Raw genomic sequence first — 22443 nt, 5'->3', positions numbered from 1 at the left:
CGGACAAATGGGCGGAGAAGAAGTAGAAGAAGCTGCTGTCTGTCTGCCTGTCTGTCTGCCTGCCTGCCTGCCTGCTGAGCGTGGAAGTGTCGTCGTTCCGCTTCAGTACACGGACACGGTCGTCGCGTCGCAGCCGAGGAGAGCAAACCGACCGCTTGGCTGCTTGTTGTGATCGTCTTTAACGAGCTTTCCTCTGCACAACAGCGACGTAGTAGAAAAAAAACGTCGCTGACGGGTTCACACCTGTCACGGAGCATGGACAACAAAGACTGATCCGAACCGCGCTCACGAAACCCCCCAAACAGACATTAATTTATTTTATTGTATTTTAATTAAGAGCCCGTGCTGCAAGAGGCAAGGTTTGTGTGTGTGTGTGTGCGCGCGATCTAGTGTAGGACTTCCACATTGCGGGCCGATCCGATCCGTGCCTGCTGGTTTAATTATAGCAGCACTTACATACTCGTCTTACTATCGCTCGGATATCAAATAGTAGACGACATCTGAAGGGTCGAGAAGGAGAATATCAGGCCTTTGCCAGTGTTTTATAATATTTTTTAATATTCCCTGCTGGAGACGGTCGGAGAGTTAAAGACAACAACAACCCTCTGGGTTCAATGTTCCCTTAAAAGAAAAAACAGGAGAATTATGTGGGTCAGTCCCGAAGATGTTTTGCTGGCTGGCGCATTATGGATCACCGAGAGAGCAAATCCATATTTCATCCTCCAAAAACGCAAGGGCCACGGGGATGGAGGCGGGGGGCTAGCGGGTGAGTCCTAAGCCCACTGTCATGGATCCATGACACTGGATTTGACATGTTTTGATGATGTTGAATTTGTGATTGACTGGCAGTAGTCTACAGTATGTCAGGTGAAGTGTTTGTGTTAATGTTGGACATGAGGAAATGTGGATAAGGTAATGTGAGGAGGATCACGTGACCAATCAGCTATCACAGGTGGCCTTTCACCTGGATGTGAAGCATTAAATGCTCGTATTCCCTCTAATTGATTAACATTAGTGTCCGCCTGCTTTGAGGAAGGATGCCCGTTTGACTATTAGTATGGTGATATCAAGGGACAAAGCCCAGCACATATACTCTCTGGTCAGACAGAAATTATGGTATACTATCTTGTAAAAATGGCAGGCTATTTCTGCCTACAATATAAATTAGAGTTCAAAACAATAGTTGCAGTTATTGTGCGGATGCGAATAGCTGTGGAGTCTCGGCAACAGTGAATCTATTTGAGTCTGTTTGCTTGTTTATGCTGAATCATTCCCCTTCCTCATTCTCCTCCTCCTCCTCCTCTCTCTTGCTTATTCCATCCAAAATGGGTCAAGCACCAGCAAGAGGAAGAGGAAGAGGAGGAGGGTTATGGAAATGACTCCTTGAAGTTCACAGTTTAACAGCCTGCGGTCCTGTTTTCTCTCTGAATTCAGCTGGTGGGGCACTTGATCATGCTTTACAGATGAGATGCTGTTTAACATTTGTGAGGAATTAAACAAGAATATTAAACATATTCTGGAATGTAAAAAGCTGAATAGATGCGATCGTTTGTGTGCTGATTTTGACATTTATATCTGATACAGCCACAAGTAGGAGAACTTGATGTGCGTTTTCTTTTTTGCAATGGTGAAACATTATATAACCCCATATTTGACGTGTAATTTATTTAAACAAAGCATTAATTAAGAAATATGCTTCATAGAAGATTGTAGTCAGTTTAAATAATGCAGGTCATAATGCTCGATTTGGATTCTGGACCTCCCAAATTCAGGTAATACAGCAGGACCAACTTCAAGGTCCTTATGTAGATGATGCTGCATATTCTCACAACCAATTTACAATTAATTAACTTATAACAAACCAATTGTCACAGCTTAACTTAACATACTGTAAATGCAATAAAATATCACAATTCATACCAAAGTGAATTAGGCTTATTTAATTTGTATGTGTTTCATTAAACTGAAGTGTAAAAGATTCCTCCATCACTGATTGGTCCCTGTTGATTGGCTCAGTCTCTGTTCTGTCAGTCAGTGTCACTGCTCATTGAGCTTTAAACCAGTAACTATGATAAGAGTCAAATCTCTGCCACTGAGGACCAGTCTGACTCGGGAGTGGGCAATGTAGATATTTAATGATGTCAATATACTGTATGTCATGCATGGTTTACCATTGTGGCATCCACTAATAGGAGTACTAGAGAAGTATTAGAGAAAAAGCCCAACACAAAATAACAATTTGTGCAAGAGGATTAAGTTGTTTCTATTTTTCTTATTATTTCTCACCACTGTAATTATCTTATGACCCCTTAGATTGACTCTGTGACCCCCTTGTTGAGGTCCTGACCCCAGGTCAATGGATAAGACAACCAGATGGGAATGTCTGGTTTTAGTTATTCCAGTTAATAAGAAACATTACACATTCAGGTACTTTTTCACATTATTGAAAAAGCCTTTGGAATCCAGTGCTACTGTAAAGCAATGGTGACCAAATACACCTAGCGATGTTAAAGGAAAAGGATAGGTGGTATAAACTGTGGTCAATTCTTGTCTTGAGGTAAACTGTCACATTTAACAACCTGTAGTCTGACTAATAAAGGTTTAAAGTTAACATTGAGGTTGTGATACATTTCACTTAACAAATTCGACCCTCCTTGACATTAATAATACAAAATAAGAGCTGCAGCCTCCTTTTCTCAGTCTGGTGAGTTCTTGCTTTGGCAACACAAAGTGTGCCAAATGGTGCTACCGGATGATGTCATTGTTATGTAAATGATGAGCTTGCTGACTTGTGCTGAGTGCCAGTTGGCACCATCGCCCAGTGGCACTGCTTACTGCCCACAAGCACTTCATCCAAGAAGAGAAACCAATCAGCTGCACCATTTTACATTAGCCAGGCACAAATACGCATGTTCAAGATAACGGGGCTCCATCTCTGATATCAAGGCTGGCAGAAGGCCAGTGATGATTGGTGGAAACGGACAAATATGTATTCGCTTTGCCTCCAAAGACCTTGAGTCTGACAAATCAAACAATGGAGTCTGGGTCTCCAAATGTCCTCAACTGCACATCAGTTTTATGTAGACTCCAGTTCACCTCCATTTATCTGAATAAATCTGAAGGATTCATGTAGTTTTCCAATACTCAAAAGCTTCCCAGATCTGTAATGGTGTTCGTACCATTAAGAATATCATGCATCCAGAGAATAGTAGTCTAATGCAGCAGAGTGCCAGCAAAGGCAGTGAAGAGGAACATTGCAAGTTTCAAACTTTTAAGTGCAATCATCCTTGCAGATGTTTTATGAGGAAGGAAATGCATTCAGCACATTTCTTAGACCAGGACACTCTCACAAACGTAAATATAATGTAACCTAGTTTGTTTACAAGAAAACTCCGCAGGGAACGTTTAAAAGATGCTTAAAATTACAATTTGACTTGACAGCTGTGTAGGCTGTACTTGCTCGGTTTAATGTAATTACATGACACATCAAACCTGATAAGCGACCACCGGTCACTTACAGTCTTGTCTAATAACCGAGTTTGCATGCCCCGTGTTTTGCAGGACAGCGCAGAGCTGGAGGGCCGTTTGAAAGAACATCTGGGATCCTTTTGTTGTCTATATGGCCATTATCATTATTAGTCAGTATGTTCAGAGAGGAAGCAAGAAAATAATACGGAACAAAACCTACATTCATCAAACTGTAAATAATCTTAGAATCAGGCCACCGTGTCAGTTGTTGTGCAACACTTGAGCATAAAACAACCCTATTATTTGAGTCAATGTACAACATGATATTTCACAATCCAGCTGGTGATTACCGTATGCTTGAGAGGAAATGTGTCGCCTCATGATACTGACCCGGTTCTTCGAAAGGCCACACAGTTAATTTGAACTTCATGAAATGTAGTACTGTAAATGCTGTACAATAAATATCATTGCATATGTGGAGGCAGTTGGAAATGCATGTGATTTATGATGATGCAGGCTTGTCTCAGGTTTCTGCTGTCTGAAACAGTATTGATTTTTAAGTTTTGAAGGAGATTATGTGCCTTTTGTGTGCTTAATGCAAACATCCTACACGTGCATCTTCCCACTAGTCGTTTTGGCAGAAAGAGGTTATAAACAAAAGAAAGACGTAGCTTTTGTTTTCTAATGTTGTTGTTTTGGTTTACTGCTCTTTCGCCAAGTAAATAAACGATAATGTTTCAGAGAAGGTGATTTGCTTTGCTCTAACAATGGGACGCTCTGATTCTGTTTGTGAGAGGCACAACGCGTCACATGCTTTTTATAGCTTGTTTTGCTCACAAGGAAAGTGTTTTTCTGGCCCCCAGAAAAAAAATAGACGGAACAACCGTGACAGCTGTGTGTTTTTTGTTGTTGTTGTTGTTTTTGTTTTGTAGCTCGTCCACCCACTCATTCAGCTCGTGGAAGGAAATCTCTGTAAAAACAGAAGTGTGTGTGTGTGTGTTGGAACAAGCAGTCACATGGATGTTGGTGTGATGAGTTAAAGCAGCAGAGGCATGTGATGTTCGAGGATGCGGGTTGGAAAATAAACGACAACCCATGATCGGTCCACGCAGGCGAAGAAACGGCTGTGTTTCTCTGTCCGTTTGGGGTTTCACTTTTAATGGAGGTGATGTCAAGTGGTCTGACGCCTTCAGTGTTCTGCTTTCTGGTTTGAACTCCCAAGTTTCCTGCGTTAAGCCTCAATAGACACATCGTGGGCTGAAGCATTCATGACATGCAACCTGAGTCCAAATTGTCTGCTTTTCATGACATTTTAACCACAAGACTTCAATAAATAGCTGTAGATACTTTCATTTGCTGTATCACGTTGGTATTTAAAAATAACTTTAAACTCTTTTGAAATGAAAAGCTAACTGGGTAGCGCATTAAATCCTTCTCTGAGGTGTGAGCAACGGTTTTAAACCTTGTGATTTTCTTTTGTCAAAGAGGAAGTTGTCTTCCCACTCAAATTGTTTGTTTCTCACAAAGGGACTAAACTAATTTGTCAGGCTGAATTATCTCATTAGTTTCAGTATGATTAGACTCCACTTAATACTTAAATACCTCCTTCAGCCCGGTGGACAGGGTGCTTACTGACACATGACATCTAACTATCTACTGTCAGCTTTAGAGACTTCATGCTCTACCAGCTATTGAGGCCTACGCTGCTTTATTATGTCTTTTGTTGCATTTTCATATGGACAAAAATGGTGTCAGAGATTGATGAGGAGGACTCTTAATATGATGATAGTTTATGTGGATGAAGGCAGAGAGGAATGGCCATGAGAAGGACAGAAGGCAGACAAGCAGAGTGAATGGTTGTAACTGAAAGGTCAGGGAGTCTGAACCTCGCAGTTGTACTTTTTTCATTATTATTTCTGTCTTGTTTTCCTCTGAAAATGAGAAAACATTTCAGCTCCACTCCCTCCCTCATCCTCTCTCTGAGTGACTCTCACCGTGTTTGCCCTGATGAGCTGCTGAACAAAAATAACCCGTCTCTTGTTATCTGTCTTCATTTATCACATGGCTTCAAACGATTTAATTTAATTGTCATGACCCAGAGTCAAATGCATGTGAATCACAGGTCTAACAAGTATACAAAGGCGTTAGATGTAGTGCATAAACCTTTAAGGCACAAGGTTGTTTACACATCTTAAGCCACAAGACCTCATGGGTTTCCCCTTTTTTTCTTTTTAGTTTAAGCATAACAAAAGGATCTGAAAGTGTTAATGCCCTTTTACAAAACGTATTGGGCCTTGCACACAGTCAATTATATCCGTTACATGTCTGTGAGGGCTTTTGTTTCACAGCTGAACACATTTTCGGTCATGAGTTAATTTTAGAGTGTGAGGTTTTTCAGTTTTTTGGACCAACACAATGAGTTCTTTATTTAGCTTAATCTAAAATGTTTTGAAGTACATTTTTGCTTCTCGACCTTTTAATAACAGTATTGTATTTGTTTTGTCTCTTTCAGGCTTGTTGGTTGGAACTCTGGATGTCGTCTTGGACTCCAGCGCTCGGATGGCCCCGTATCGGATCCTGTACCTGACTCCCGACTCTTTAGTTTACTGGATCATTGCTCATGGTATGTGCACTTTAACTCTTTGCTCAAAAGACTGTGAGGACATGCATGGTCTTAATCTAACCTCAAGTTTACTTTTAAGATTCAGTGTTGTAGTTTAAACAACTTAAAGTGCTTTAATCTGCACATTTTAGATATATTACTCCAGTATAGACACCTTGTTTTTTCACCCCTTTCACATCTCTCCTCCAGCCGACACACAACACATAATTCTCCAACATCCTGCCCTTTCCCATGTTAGCTGCTGAATGCCAAGCATGACATCATGTCACGGTGGTTTTAAATTACAGGATTACAGGATCAGGTGCAGGAATCAATGCTCAAATATGAGTGCATGTTGTGTTTTTCTGCTTCATTATGATTCCACTTGATCTGCTTGTGTTTCACAATAATGTAATTTGCATATTCTCTGCATGCAGACCGTCACTTGTTATTTCCAGCGAGAGACAGGCTGAGGCAGTAGATCACGTAAAGTAGCAGCCGCATTTCAAATTGATTAGAAGCAGTACTTTTTGAATTTGTAGTTTCAAATCCAATGACAATAGGACACTATTGAAACAGCAGCAACAAGGAATGTGTTTGTTTGTTGTGTATGCATGCATGCATGTATGTATTCAGCGGTTCCCTACTAAATGAGTATATAAAATGAGTACTGTTTGTGCTCACTGTCTGAAATGGAGGCCTACAGAAGGCTGGCCTTTCTTTGAAATGGCAATTGCGGCCCACCTCCTCTCCACCTCCCCTCCAGCCCTCAAGCCGTCCACCCAGAGATTGAGGAGAGTGGAGCAGTCTGGCAGAGCTAATATAGTGAATGAAGCACTCACTGAAGGTCTGTTTGCAGCAGTGTTGAGGGATAATGGTCCACAGTGGCAGCCATTACTGTGATCAGTTTCTCCGGCAGCCAAAAGGAAAATCTGTTTTTGACCTCGGTAACAACATGATCATTATTGTGCTGCTGTTTGGACATGGAAGATGTGCCATTTCATTTTAGTCTTTAAATTTGACTCTCACTGATGCTTTTGCCACGATTTTGTATGATAATTTCCCCATACATTCATGTGTGGCCCAGTGCTAGATTGTGACTATATTGCCAGTTATTTCTGAAACATTACACCATCATTATCCTCCCAGTGGCTAAGTGCTCTGACTTTCTCTTCTCCCTCTGCAGGAACCTCCCGTAAAGAGATCACAGAGCACTGGGAGTGGCTGGAACATAACCTACTGCAGACTCTCTCCATCTTTGAGAATGAGAATGACATTACCACCTTTGTCAAAGGAAAAGTCCAGGTAAGTACTCCAACTGTTCCATCAAAAATGTAGTTGGATTGTTAACCACCCAGGTGGTTGTGATCTGCATGATTATGATTATGATCTACTTCCAGACTGGACCAATCAGAGCAGTGATTCTCCTAAAAGTGGATAAAGAAGGAAATTACTGAAGATATATGAAAATATATTATCTTTAGAAATGAATAAATCCCCAAAAAGACCCCCAAAATCTGACAGACACTTTAACTGGCAAAAGTATTTTTTAATATAATCTATAATATGTATTTAGCAATGCGGTATTTAATAATCATACATTTTATTTGTATAGTGCGGGACCGAGTACCACACCGTGGGACATCTTGAGAAACTGGGGTTGTGTCAGAGTTTAATTTATTGATACTAATGAACTGTTCCAGACGGAGATGTATGACTTAAACCAGGACAGGGCTCTGCCAGTAATGGGGAGAGAGGACTCAGGATGGTAGAGGAGGATGGAGTGGTTGATGGTGTCAAAGGCTGCACCGAGGTCCAGGAGGAGGACTTTGATTAGGGCGGTTTCTGGGGGGGTGAGGGCCAGATGGACTTGATATTACATTGAATACATTGTGACATGATGCACATTCATTTTGAAAAATATAATTGAAACGGTTGCCATATCTTGGCAAACCTACTGGTTTGAGTGGTGTGCTTTTGCTGCTTGAGTTTAAGGTGTGCAATAACCTCCAGCCAGAGTATATGAGATGGTGGTGCAGTATATATTGATTTGACGACAATCAGTAAAAGCTGTGTTGCAAAAGCCACAACTGCACCGTAAGCAAATCTCATCTACTCTAGAAACACATTGTGGAGCCAGTGAAGTACTGAATACTGTAATATCCCATGCTCGTTGTATATTTATAATGTAGAATTTTACATTTTAAAATATCAATCGCTTAGCCTACTGCTGTTCCTCACATTACAAAATATTTCACGCCTCAGCTCATTACTTCTTTCCGTCTCTGACCATCTTGCCTCAGGGCATCATTGCGGAGTATAACAAGAACCACGACGTCAGAGAGGACGACGACACGGACAAGTTCAAGGAGGCCAGCTCCAAGTTTCGTAAGCTGTTTGGAATGCCGGAGGAGGAAAAACTGGTTAACTATTACTCCTGCAGCTTCTGGAAGGGCAAGGTGCCCCGACAGGGATGGCTCTACCTCAGCATCAACCATCTCTGCTTCTACTCCTACTTACTAGGAAAAGAAGGTTGGTTATATTCATTTACTAATCTGTCTTCTGCACTATCTTAATGTATTACCTATACTGATTCCCTTTTTATTATACAACTTTGTCAAAGTCTTCAAGCAGAATAGGTGAGTTGACATGGGCGAGAAAATAACTGTACGCCAACAGGATCTTTTAATGACATATGCACTGGGCAACACCTCAGATAGACCAAGTATATTATACATGTGGATTGACAGTCGGCTAGGTCGCCAAAGAACAGGTAAGCTTGGATTACAACTAGGGTTGCAAAGGGGAGGAAAGTTTCCGGTAAATTTCCGGAAAGTTTCCACGGGAATTTTGTCTCGGGAATTTGGGGAATTTTGAAAAAAAATAGTTTTTTTGCAAAAGCATATAACAGGGAACTTAAATGTAGTTGAGAACAAGACTATGCACACCTAGCTCAGCTGGACCCTGAATGCAGCTGGTTGGGAACATTGTCTGCCAGAAACATAAAACGTTCTGTTGTTTTTGAACGTCTTTGTCATCAGTGTTGCGTCTGAACGTTTCAGCCCTATGCCTGGCAAGTGTGAGAGCGCCGAGTTGCGTAGAGGCCAAGAGCGGTATTGCAGACAGAGATTTCAATTATAGCTCGCAACATATTGAAAATCTTGCAACCCTGATTACAACTGACTATATGTTTACATAGCAAATATATGTTTGCTGCTATACTGGTGCTCTGAAACCACACTGCAATGGTTTTGTCCCCGAGAACAACTCTGGTATACATTTTAACTTTGGAGTTACAAAATATAGGTGGTCTTCGTCTGACTTACCCCAATAATATTCTCATCATCCTTAACGATCTCTTTGCCATAGTTTCTCTTCCATTTGCGATATGAACTATTCAATAGTTTTTGCCATTTTTGATTTAGAGTTTTCTCTAATCTTTTGTGAATATCTAAGTAATTGGACTATTAAATTAAATCTATTTGCATAGCCCAATATCACAAATCTGCCTCTGAGTGCTTGACAATCTGTACCCTCTGTCCTTGGACCCTCGCATTGAATAGAGAAAAACTCTCCAAAAAATTATACCGGTACTCCATGTTTAATTTCATTATTAAAGGGATCTCGACCCGGAGATATCTGAAGAAATCTTTTTTTTCTTTTTCCCAAGGCTATATTTATTTGACACTATTATAACTCTTTTTACTATTATCTCTTGCATGCTTCTCAAGGTGAAACCTTTTTGGAAGTCTTAAACCATATCCTGATATCTACATTATACAATCTTACATTGTCAATATATTTCTGATTTTATTTTCTTCCTTTTTTTTAATGTCTTTTTGTAACCGTTAGCCAAATTGGTGGTGCGTTGGGCAGATATCACCCAGCTGGAGAAAAGCGCCACCCTCCTGCTGCCCGACGCAATCAAGGTGAGCACTCGCATCAACGAGCACGTCTTCTCCGTCTTCCTCAACATCAATGAGACCTTCAAGCTGGCGGAGCAGCTGGCCAACATCGCCATGCGTCAACTCCTGGACAACAAAGGCTTCGAGCAGGACCGCTCGCTGCCCAAGCTCAAGAAGAAGTCGCCCAAGAAGGTGTCGGCACTCAAGAGGTGAGAGAGAGAGAGAGAGAGAGAGAGAGAGAGAGAGAGAGAGAGAGAGAGAGAGAGAGAGAGAGAGAGAGAGAGAGAGAGAGAGAGAGAGAGAGAGAGAGAGAGAGAGAGAGAGAGAGAGAGAGAGAGAGAGAGAGAGAGAGAGAGAGAGAGAGAGAGAGAGAGAGAGAGAGAGAGAGAGAGAGAGAGAGAGGAGAGAGAGAGAGAGAGAGAGAGAGAGAGAGAGAGAGAGAGAGAGAGAGAGAGAGAGAGAGAGAGAGAGAGAGAGAGAGAGAGAGAGAGAGAGAGAGAGAGAGAGAGAGAGAGAGAGAGAGAGAGAGAGAGAGAGAGAGAGAGAGAGAGAACGTGGAGCGGCAACGCTTAGTGCTCATCAATAATGAATGCCGTTTTAGTATGCTTATGACATGCAGTCGATTAAACCGTAATGTGTCAAGGGTTGGTAGAGCAGTTTGTTATCTAGACGCTTAACTTTAGAGGATGAAAGTCTAAGTTTAGGCTTTTGCAAAAGCACAACATGGATATGTTAGGAAATGGCTCTCTGCAAGCCCTTAAGAATATCTTCAAGTTCCCATTTTATGGAAGCATGATTTGGTTGCACAGATGCCTGGGGCTGTGTGATGGTTGCTCTTGCATAACTCTTCTCTGTATCTACATAGATGCTTCATTGCCAAGTTGTCTAACATGAGGAAATGAAACTATCCATTCGTTATTGTAATTTTAACAGGATATGTGTGTGTGTGTGTGTGTGTGTGTGTATATATACTGTACAGGAATTATTTTTGCTTATAATGCATGATTATGTCAAACCGAGCTGTAAATAAACGTGTGTGTATGTATATATATATATATATATATATATATATATATATATATATATATATATAGGTATATATTTTTAAAAAATCTGCCATGAAATATGACATTTGCATTTTTCATCTTTCAGGGATTTGGATGCGAGAGCAAAGAGCGAGCGTTACCGGGCGCTCTTCCGTCTGCCCAAAGATGAAAAACTGGACGGACACACAGACTGCACCCTGTGGACCCCCTTTAACAAGATGCACATCCTGGGACAGATGTTTGTGTCCACCAACTACATCTGCTTCACCAGCAAGGAGGAGACGCTGTGCAGCCTCATTATCCCGCTACGAGAGGCACGTTGTGCCGTTGGTTTTTATTAACGGCTTGCAAGACGGTTGACTTACTTAATTGTTTCCATTCCGTTAGTTGTTCACTAAATTGCCTTGAACCATTAAAGTAAGGGATGTCTTAGATAGTACATTTTTTGTTTAGTTTCTAAGAAACATCAGTGCCATGCAATTAATTAATTAATCAGAATGTAACTAAAGCCTCACTTTCTCTAACATAACTCTCAAAAGTAAGTTAAAGGGGCCAAGTGATATTATAAACTTGCGGGTAGCTTTTATTTATACATTCACGGATAAATAGGTTCAGAGTTGGTGGTAGTCAAGCAGTTTGTTAGTCAGATTAAGTTAACCTAATTTAGCAACAACCAATCCTTCTGTAGGAGCTATTTCTTGCGCTGCAATGTTTTAATTTATTCACCGTTCTCCAGTCTGGTCATTAAACGGTTAACACACTTTATAAGTGGGCTACATTTTAAACCTTATTCTCCTGGAATAGAAATATTGTGGAATTCCATTTTATATTAAATTGCTTATCATGGAAATACAAGCTGGTTAGTGTAGTCTTAAATGATCATTGTTATTTCTGACACATTTTATATATGGCTGCTGGTCATTTATCATATAGTTTTTTGTGTTAAATGGAGATTGTAAATGTTCCCCGTTGTTCTTCCAGGTGACTATCGTGGAGAAGGCAGACAATTCCAATGTGCTGCCCAGCCCGCTCTCCATCAGTACCAAGAATCGGATGACATTTCTTTTCGCTAACCTGAAGGACCGAGACTTCCTGGTCCAGAGGATTTCTGACTTCCTGCAGCAGACCACCTCTAAGATCTACCTGGAGAGGGAGCTTACTGGCAGCCTAAACAGCTCAGACGACGAGGTGAAAATATATATTAAACACCTAGTTTGCTTTGAGTAATATCTATAAAATACTCTGACTGCCTGAACAGTGATGGTGACTGTGTCCATTTAAAAGCTCCAAAGCTTAAATATCGTGTCCGTTACCTCCCCAGGTTTACTCCCAGTCTGGATCTCTGCTCTCCAGCAGCCCCCAGTACAGCTCGAGCTCAGAAGGCGAGCGTACGTTCAACCTGAACGACCGCAGCGTTCCCACAGCCACACAAGCCCTCATGACCATGTACCGTCGCCGCTCTCCTGAGGAGTTCAATCCCAAGCTGGTGAGTTAAATGCACTTTTGTCGAGTATAATTAAAAGCAGTCCATCTTGTAGTGCACGCAACACTCTGTGTGTTATCACATTGTAAATTTTTTCGCTCATACTGCACGGATATTAAGCTGCATGGAGGATTGCTGCTAACATGAACCTACCAAGATTATTTGTCCTGCAAGACTGTGTAAAGTATGTATGTATGTATGTATGTATGTATGTAATGGTAAAAGAAGGACTCTGACAGAAAAAGGGTTATGGTAATAGGGCTTGATCTTATGCATCTCTTGAAACTGTTTTCCCTCTTCGCTCAGGCGAAAGAGTTCCTGAAGGAGCAGGCATGGAAGAACCACTTTACAGAGTACGGACAGGGTGTGTGTATGTACCGCACGGAGAAGACGAAGGAGCTGGTCCTCAAGGGGATTCCTGAGAGCATGCGAGGAGATCTCTGGCTGCTCTTCTCTGGTGAGCAAGTGTTCATGGAGGCCTGAACTACTGTGAACGCAGGCACAACACACACACTGTGCATACCAAATGATCTTTCATACACCGCACCTAATGAAACCTACACCCTGCACACAACGTGCTCAAACATGATCATAACAACAAAGTATACATATTTCATGCAGGTGTAATGTACCCACAGACTACCTGTTGATGAAAAATACATAACTTAGGAACATTTTAATTAGTGGTACTACCATAGCAAAACTATTCATGTGTCGCAGTCTGCATAAATACATGGTAAAGATGAATTAATTATTCTCTAGCTTGGTGGTGCAAAAGCATTTCTTTAAAATGATAAACGCGTTTTCACTTTTAGGTTGAACTAACTGCCAGGTTAATGAGTTTATTTGAATATTGTTCATATGTGGATACATGTTGCTCTGCACAAAATTGCCACTACTTGAAATGGGGTTTGTAGATTTGTAAAAAAAAAATCTCAATAGATTTTGTGTGAAACTGCTCATACACCAGCATACATACGCATGTATTATTTTCCACAAGTGCTTGAACTCACTATTTTTAACTTAGCGTTAACCACACAGGAGCTGTAGCTTGTGACAAAATGCATTTTCATGTACAGAGTTTCCTGTGTACATTCATGCAGCAGCTTTTACTCGACCTCACCTGCGCAGAGCTGGGTTACAAAAGGCTCCTCCCTCTCTCCCCGGTGACCCACTTATGGCTCACATGGCTGTTGTCACAGCTGCATTGTGTTCACCTTAGTCAACCTAACCTGCACTTCCTGCAATGAGTCTGCTCGTACGCTAATCACCTACAAGAAAAATAAGTACTTTGCTTATTTAAGACCAGTTTCCGAGGTATGTGGATAACTGTGCTGAGAGAACCTGGAACATGGAGTGATGTGAAAATATTTTCTCCAGGTTTAACTGCAAATTAATTCACATAAATACAATAAAATAGGTGTTTTAGCACCTGTTTACTTAACATTTCCTCCAGTCATTTTGCATTTTTTTTAAACGTTTACAATTTTTTATCTCTTGAAATCAGAAGATGCTCTGTTTTATATAAAACACGCTTAATGTGACGATAAAGATTGTAAAGCAACTTTTGAGGGAGCTATAGTGGAGCCTATTATTTGATCTTAATGTTGTATTCAGGGTAGAGTGTGTTGTGCACATTGATAAGTAACTGAAATGCATAATAAAATGAAATAACATGACTGAAACTAATATGGGATTTAGTTTACTATATCAAAATAGATATCCTACTTGTCTGAGTGGGTTTAGACATTATAGTTATGGCAGTTTCTTTTTTAGTGTCTTCATACATTTTTTTTTTATTTTAATTTTTTTATCTCACCAGCACAATCTTTTATTTGTAATTCTTTATTCATAAATGCATAATGTTTTATTGTTTTGTTACTTTTGCAAATGAAGATGACTAAGGGTTCAACATAAATATATATTTTTAATTAAGTATATGTTAAATTAAAACAATTGACAAATAAAATGGAACACATACTCACTGAAGTGACAAAATGGGTAGTGAAATTAAAATATTTTGGTACTTTGGACTTAATAAACAGAAGCTCCAATACCACATCAGATACTGTGATTGATATGTAGCCTACTGGGATGTAGCACATTTTTATTATTTTTTTTTCTTGCTTGACTTTAATAATACGGCAGATGTCTATAATGTAACTGTATATCGTATTCTAGCATTAAAATGTTTTTTTTTAATCTTATCTGCATATTTTTAAGCTGTAGGGACACTTACATTTCCCCTGCATCTGATCAATATAACTGATCTTATCTTATTGATTTGAATATTTAATAACTGCTTTGCACGTAATCAACCCTCACAAGGACTGTTACCGTCACTCTTGAAGGAGAAGATCTGAGCTTGTGTGTTTTTGATAGGGGCGATCAACGAGATGGCCACCCACCCCGGGTACTACGAAGACCTGGTGGAAAAGTCGATGGGCAAATACAACCTGGCAACCGAGGAGATTGAGCGAGACCTGCACCGCTCTCTGCCCGAGCACCCAGCCTTCCAGAACGAGATGGGCATCGCTGCCCTGCGCAGGGTCCTCACAGCCTACGCATTCAGAAACCCCAACATCGGATACTGTCAGGTACACACACACGCTCCTCTTGTTTGGATGTTGACATGAACTGGCTGAAACCTAGCAATCCTTGAATTCACTCTTTTTCTCCCACGACAACAAAGGCTATGAATATTGTGACATCTGTGTTGCTGCTCTACGCTAAAGAAGAGGAGGCTTTTTGGCTGCTCGTGGCGCTCTGTGAGAGGATGCTGCCTGACTACTACAACACTAGGGTTGTCGGTCAGTATGGGCTTCTGTATTGTAGGCTGTTTGATTGACAGCTTTCCATTGATATGTAACGTCCTGTTCTTTTCCCCACGTGTTCCCCAGGGGCCCTAGTCGATCAGGGGGTGTTCGAGGAGCTCGCCCGTGAGTACGTTCCCCAGCTGTACGACTGCATGCAGGACCTCGGGGTCATCTCCACCATCTCCCTCTCCTGGTTCCTCACCCTCTTCCTGTCCGTCATGCCGTTCGAGAGCGCAGTTGTGGTGGTGGACTGCTTCTTCTACGACGGCATCAAGGTCATCTTTCAGCTGGCGCTCTCCGTGCTGCACGCCAACATCCACCAGCTGCTGGACTGCAAGGATGACGGAGAGGCCATGACGGTGCTGGGCAGGTAAGGAGAGGCAAAAGGGACAACATATCTAGCTTCTGAATATTTAGGGCGTCCGTTATAATTCTTCAGTCAACGACTCTTCAGAAAACTACTTCCCTATTTATCAGATATTTTTATTCCACGATTCTGAAAGAGGTCTTTGTAATTTCGGTGAATCACTTGTGTGTTGTAGATACTTGGACAGTGTCACGAATAAGGACAGCACCCTCCCTCCCATCCCCCACCTGCACTCATTACTGACAGACAATGGAGAACCGCATCCAGACGTTGACATCTTTAAACTAGTCCTCAGCTCCTACGAGGTATTTAACCTTGATGATGATGATGATGATGATGATGATGATGATGCTGAGTCTGTCGTCCTGTGTGTTTGGTGGTGAGACGTGTGTGGAAAAAGTACAAATCTGATGTTTATCATGTGTCTCCTTGTGGAATTTTGTCATCTATTTACCTCATCAAGGTAGCTTTAATGTTACCGCTTGCAATGAAATTGATATGATTTGAACTTAATTGTAAGTAGGAAACGCACAATGACGCAACCGTCTCCAGCCTTCCACTGTAATAACAGACTAAATAATACCACGGCTGGGTTGACCTATATTTCTCCATATTTGTCCATCTCTCTGTCAGAATTTCGGTTCAATCCGTGCAGATGTAATTGAACAGATGCGTTTCAAACAGAGACTGAGGGTCATCCAAACCATTGAAGATACAACCAAACGCAACGTGGTAAGTACCCACCGATATATCTTTATTGGTAATCGATTAGACGCATGTTTGCTAAAGTACTGTATTTATGATACTGTCCATGCTCAACCCTGTTGTGCAGATAGCACAACAGTCATCAAGCAACTCTTTTTTTCAATTATCTTAGTTCTGCAGGTCAAATTTAGATTTGAGCTTTGAAACCCGACGACAATGACATTCTTGTCACCCTTGGATACTCTGCTCTCGTCACGCATCACATTAATCTCTCTTGTATTTCTGTTTTCAGGTAAGGACTATTGTAACAGAGACTGCCTTCAGCATTGACGAGCTGGAGGAGCTCTATGTGCTCTTCAAGGTGAGTTCCAGCTTACATATTCACTTTTAACTTATTGTTAAAAGTGAGGTTTGGACAGAAAGTCAAACAGTCATTTGTTCTCTCCAGAGAAAATAAGTGAGGGCCTGGGGATCTTGACTATTTCCAAATAAGCCATTCTTGAGCTGTATACAAACATGGGGAAGATTCATTTGCTACTTTATTAATGACACAACCTTCGCATTGGCTGTGATTACTCAAATCTGAAATTGCTTTCCAAACATAGTTGTCAAAGTGTGTGTTGTATTTCTCAAACATGACAAAATGCAACTACGCTAATGGTTAATGCTTATTATGTTTTACCTCTTCAAAAGCATCTCTATCCTCTATTTTTTTTTTTACAATTGACTTTTACATTTAAGTTTTATTGATTTTGATCCGATATTTCCCAGTAGTCACCTCTCTCTTGCTCTGTTCAGGCGGAGCACCTGACCAGCTGTTATTGGGGCGGCAGCAGCAACCCCACTGAGCGCCACGACCCCAGCCTGCCATACCTGGAGCAGTACCGCATCGACGTGGAGCAGTTCAAAGGCCTGTTCAACCTGCTGTTCCCCTGGGCCACCGGGGCCCACTCGGACCCCCTGGCTTTGCGCTTCTTCAGTCTCCTTGACCAAAACGGAGATGCCCTCATCAATTTTCGAGAGTTCATCAATGGCCTGGGTAAGAAGCGAAGACATGTGTGTAAAATATTCTGCGGAAGTAATGGTTTGTATCGCAAGCAGATCAGTTGATAAATCACACTGTCATTATTCTAATTCGAGGTATTATTGTATCCAAGGTTATATATTTAATTTGTAAACGGTTCAGATAACTTAACTTTAACTTTAGAGCTTGTTGGTTTGTAGGTGTCCTGTATCACGGGGACCTCATTGAGAAGCTGAAGCTGCTCTACAAGATGCATGTCATACCTGGTGAGTGTGTGTGTGTGTGTGTGTGTGTGCACAGATGCAGTTCAATGAAAGGTGTCTTTAGGAAACTACAGACAATATTTATTTTTAGTGGAGCAGGATTATTAGCTATGCAGAAAAGATATGTTTGAGAGAGAGAACATGTTGAGGATTATCTTTGTCAGCATGCTTTTCTATTGAGATAACTGACTGTATTTTGCCTTAAGTCCTCAATTTAAAGGCATACTTAGATTTCGCTTTTATTAAAATGTTGTTTTATTTACATTAAAAACTGATGAGCCCAATATTTACTTGTACATTCTTTTTCTTTTTTTATTAGAATCTGGGATAAAATTACAAAGAACGGTTGACAGAATGGTTTCACAAGTCAAGTACAGTTTTCCTAATTTCTTTTCCCCCAGAAATCACTCATGAACCGGAAGAGCCGGACTCGGCTTTCGAGGCCACACAGTACTTCTTTGAAGACGTCACTCCAGAAACATCCATCGGTACGAACCCAAGATTAACTTTTTTTTTGTGATCACATTTTTGTTGCTTTGACATCCTTTCCATAATACTATGGTACACCTAATGAAGATGTACCACACTTATATAATATAAACATTAATCCATATAAACATTGTATGTCCCAACCTCCTCCTCACCATGGTGACATTTCTTAACCACCTTACCCCCTAACCATACCATCAAGAAAAAAAAAAAAAAGAAGAAAAATTGTGATTGCAGATGAAAAAACTAATTGCATAATAAAAAGAAGATAACAAATACAGGAAATGAAAACAAAAATGTACCTTTAAAAACATAATTCTGCCAATTGTATAGTAAAGATAAAGTTAGTATAGAAAAAAGTGTGTTTGTATTAACCTTGAAGTCACAGACATAGCCTGCCGCTTGCATTGTGTACATTGACAGTGGTGAAAACAAATGTGTGCAGAAGTTAAATTAGGTTTGCAAAGCACAGGCCTGCAGGAGAATCCTGTGTTGAATATGCAGAAAGAAAGAGAAACTGCCTCAAACCACTGAAAGCTGTTTGGAGATTAAACTTTCAGAAGGCACTGATGATAAACTGTTACACTACACCCTGTCCTGGGTGTAGAGCAGGACTCTACTGCAAGAAAATACAGTACGTTTAATATAATCTGCTTGTCTTCATATCCTAGAGGATTCTGCTAAAAGATTGTCTCTGAAGGTCCAGTCTAGCTGTTGGAATTGGATAATCTGACTTTTAAAATGTAATTAAATAATAAATGGTTGTTTGCTCCTCTCTCCTCAGGTCACAACTCAAAGTGCAGAAGTGAGCAGGATGATGGCTTTGTCAGAGTCACATTTAAGACTGAAAAAGGTAAGCAGCATATTGCAAAAGGAATGTAACGGCTTGAATAAATAGATCTAATGCAACACACTACACAATCCCATTTGTCTAAATAAGTGACACAATGTTTAGTCTCATTCAGATGGCAAACCATTCAAGTGTAAAAATGCCTTTTTAGTCTCGCTTAGCAGCCAAGAAAAACACACAAAATGTTATTGATTCAACATGATGGGTAATTGTCATGTACTAAGTTTCCATTTAATGAAAGGAGAAATCAAATTCCATACAGTAAGTCTGAAACGTGAATAGAGGATATATTCAAGATGCAAGCCAAAACGATTAAGTTGTAGCTCTGCGCTTGCATCGTAAAGTTTATCCACAGAAGCAGGCAGACATTTGTTTAACTTTTTGTTTTTTTCCTCTTTAAAAAAAAACAAATATGAGTTAATAACACATTCTTTGTACATCTTGCAGTGAAGAAACTGAATACTCCTGAATATCGCCATTACTTGAAACTGTGGAACCAGGAGACAAAAAACCTCCCCAAGCTGAATCAGGTAAAACGTCACCCTCTGTATCCGTTGTTACATACAGTATGTGCAGAAGAATCTCTGTAGTTATTCGAGTGTAACTGACCTCTTGTGTTTTCTTTTCTTCTCCAGAGCCAGTTCATCGAGCTTTGTAAGACCCTCTACAGCATGTTCAGTGAGGATGTTGCAGAACAGGAGCTCTATCACGCCACGGCGACGGTCACCAGTCTGCTGCTGGAAATGGGAGAAGTGGGAAAGCTCTTCTCCTCCTCTGGGCGGAAGGATAACGACACGGAGGATCAGTCAGAGCCGAGCATGTGTACGCGAGACGCCACTGACTCCAAACCCGGCCGGCAGGCCGTGCTCGATGGTCCCGCTGACTGCTTGGCCCCCGTAGGTCTGGAGGGGAAGGGGGGCGGAGGGAGCGAGCGGCTGCCACCTATGCAAGACATCAAGCTGGAGGACTCCTCTCCCAAAGACACGGGCGCGTCATCCGCCATGCTCATCTCGGACGATGAAACCAAAGATGACACTTCGATGTCCTCTTACTCCGTGCTCAGCGCAGGCTCTCATGAGCTGGATGAGAAGCTGCAGTGCGAGGACATCGCGGACGACACGGTGCTGGTGCGCAGCGGCAGCTGCTCTGGTGGTGAAAGAAGAAGAAGAAGAAGAAGCAGCAGCCGGCCTCACGGCCGAGGGCTGCCTCACAGCACGAGCATCGATAAAGACTGGGCCATCACGTATGAGCAGTTCCTGGCCTCCGTGCTCACCGAGCAGGCCCTGGTGCATTATTTCGAGAAGCCAGTGGAGGTGGCGGCTCGAATAACGAACGCCAAGAATATCAGTAAAGTCGGGCGCGCCCTTCTGTCGACGAGTGACTATGAGATCTTGCTATCTGGCTGAGGTTTCACACACAGACTTTTTGAAAAGGGAAAACGCGGTCATCAGTCGTGTGTTTTAGAGGTCAATGAAGGTCAGTGAATGTGAATGACAATGATGGTTGAATGAATGTGACCAAAAAACTGCTGTTCGCGATGTATTTTACCAGATGTGAAAGACTTTTATGAAAACAATCACTAGATTCTGTCCAGCTAAGACAGAACAGGACATTAATATTAAGGTTTGCTCGGAGGAAACCAGTGTGTACATGTCGTAGCTGTACTTTCTGCATAGATATTGTAATCTTTAGCACTCTTAGGCTATGTAGATGTAAATGTCCACAGGTACGGTTCTAATCGGTGGTATTAAGAGTCTACGTACCATCACAGAACATTATATCCGGCCAAATTATCGTGTCCTTACTTTATGATTCCATTTGCTGTCGATCACAAAAAGTTTTTACTTTCCCTTCGAATGACGATATGGACAAATACAAAACGAAGCTGGGAAAATTCAATATTTAATGTTCTGTTTTAAAGCAACGTGCCACTTTAGTTATTGAGTGAAACTATTCTCTTTTTAACATGCATACACACACACACAGAATTGTACTCGCAACTGATGGTAAAGGAATTAATGTGTCCTAAGAAATTATTACACTAAAAATGCTGTTGAAAAGCCTGCACTTTCTATACGTTTACATCATTTGATCCACGAAGATGTTATGGTCTTCTTTTTTTAACCTCTTTTTTTCATTTTCATGTTGCAGTTTGAAACTTGCTTTTATGTGACGGTTTTTATTTTTTTATTTGAAATGACTGTCCTACTCTGGATTCCACTGCATTGTGTGTCACCTCGTCTAATTAAATTACAGTATGACTGATTCGATGCTGCACAGTTCGCCTCGAGCCTTTTTCATTTACTTCACCAGTCTGAGTGCGAATGTACGACCGTGCACACGGCGTGTGGCTGCCATCTTGTGGAAGAGTATCTATGCGACCAATTGTTAATTTACATGACATGATTTTTAGCTCTTTTTTTTTCTTCTTTTTTTTTAAAAACGTGTTTAACCAATTTTACAAAACCTAGACTTGGTGCTTTACAGTAAATCTAATATTTCTTACTGGTGTGCACGTGACTGACTAGTATTGAATGTAATTTAAGTGTCTTTTTAAGGTACTTCAGAAACGGTTTATTGAGAAATACAAGGAATTTGACTGACTGCATGATTAAACACAGTGCAATAGTAGAAGACATATACAACAATTTTGAATATGATGAACAAACAATAAAAATGTTAAAATAAGTGTCTAAAGTATAATTGAACTTTACTTGACTTTAATTTCTGTGTTCCTTTATATTTATACTCGGGCGAGGGGGAAGGAAAATCACGTCTACTTGCAGATTTTAATATACAAAACATATCAATTTACAAAATGTTACGTTTTTGTTTATAGGGGTGGAGGAAGTACTCAAATCTTGCATGTAAAATGTATTGCTATACAAATATACTTAAATTACCTCATGCAGAATGGTCTATTTCTGAATATTATGTTACTGGATTATAATAATTGATATATGACTGAATATTGTAAAGGTGGAGCTAATGTTATCTACTTTATAGTCTGCTGGGTGGCTTGTGAATTTCCCTCCAGGGAACCAATAAAGTGTTACATTCTCTTAACCTGTAATAATACATCATAATGAATTTGTTGATTATATTTTGTATGGCTAATCTTGAATCTCCAAAGTAATTTAAAAAATGCTGTGGTTGAGTACAAAGTACAATCATTACCTATGAGATGTAGTGGTTTAGAAGTATTACGTTGCATAACATTTCTAAATCTTACTAAATCCACAAGGGCAATTTTGATACAAAATGAACATGTATTAAGTTGAATGAATGTACGATTTTTACTTGTAACAGTTTTCTTACACTCGGATATTATTACTTTTACTTTAGCAAAATATCTGAATACTACTTCAACCACTGAAGTATTAATACAGCAACATGTTCATTGTGAAAGTACGTGCACGCTCTCT

The 22443-nt window shown here is 40.6% G+C and overlaps 1 protein-coding gene across 2 annotated transcripts; it reads left to right on the top strand.

Annotated features, from left to right (window-relative positions):
• Window position 1: 1 nt before the first annotated feature.
• On the top strand, window positions 2–21707 carry tbc1d9 (TBC1 domain family, member 9 (with GRAM domain)). 2 transcript variants are annotated; one of them, XM_034529894.1, is made up of 21 exons: window positions 2–766; window positions 5981–6091; window positions 7257–7375; window positions 8374–8602; window positions 9923–10184; window positions 11128–11335; window positions 12003–12209; window positions 12343–12507; window positions 12811–12961; window positions 14887–15101; window positions 15197–15314; window positions 15405–15690; window positions 15863–15992; window positions 16321–16419; window positions 16685–16753; window positions 17191–17431; window positions 17617–17682; window positions 18081–18167; window positions 18953–19021; window positions 19466–19548; window positions 19654–21707. In XM_034529894.1, exons 1-21 carry the CDS (start codon window positions 646–648, stop codon window positions 20422–20424), a joined length of 3807 nt encoding a protein of 1268 aa, XP_034385785.1. In that variant the 5' UTR covers window positions 2–645; the 3' UTR covers window positions 20425–21707. The 2 variants fall into 2 exon arrangements, with proteins under 2 accessions (XP_034385785.1, XP_034385795.1); XM_034529904.1 differs by lacking the exon at window positions 2–766 and adding an exon at window positions 5729–5852.
• The last annotated feature ends 736 nt before the right edge of the window (window positions 21708–22443 follow it).

Source organism: Cyclopterus lumpus, chromosome 1, assembly GCF_009769545.1.
Source record: "Cyclopterus lumpus isolate fCycLum1 chromosome 1, fCycLum1.pri, whole genome shotgun sequence".
Lineage (NCBI taxonomy): Eukaryota > Metazoa > Chordata > Actinopteri > Perciformes > Cyclopteridae > Cyclopterus > Cyclopterus lumpus.
This window is presented reverse-complemented; position numbering and strand designations above follow the sequence as displayed.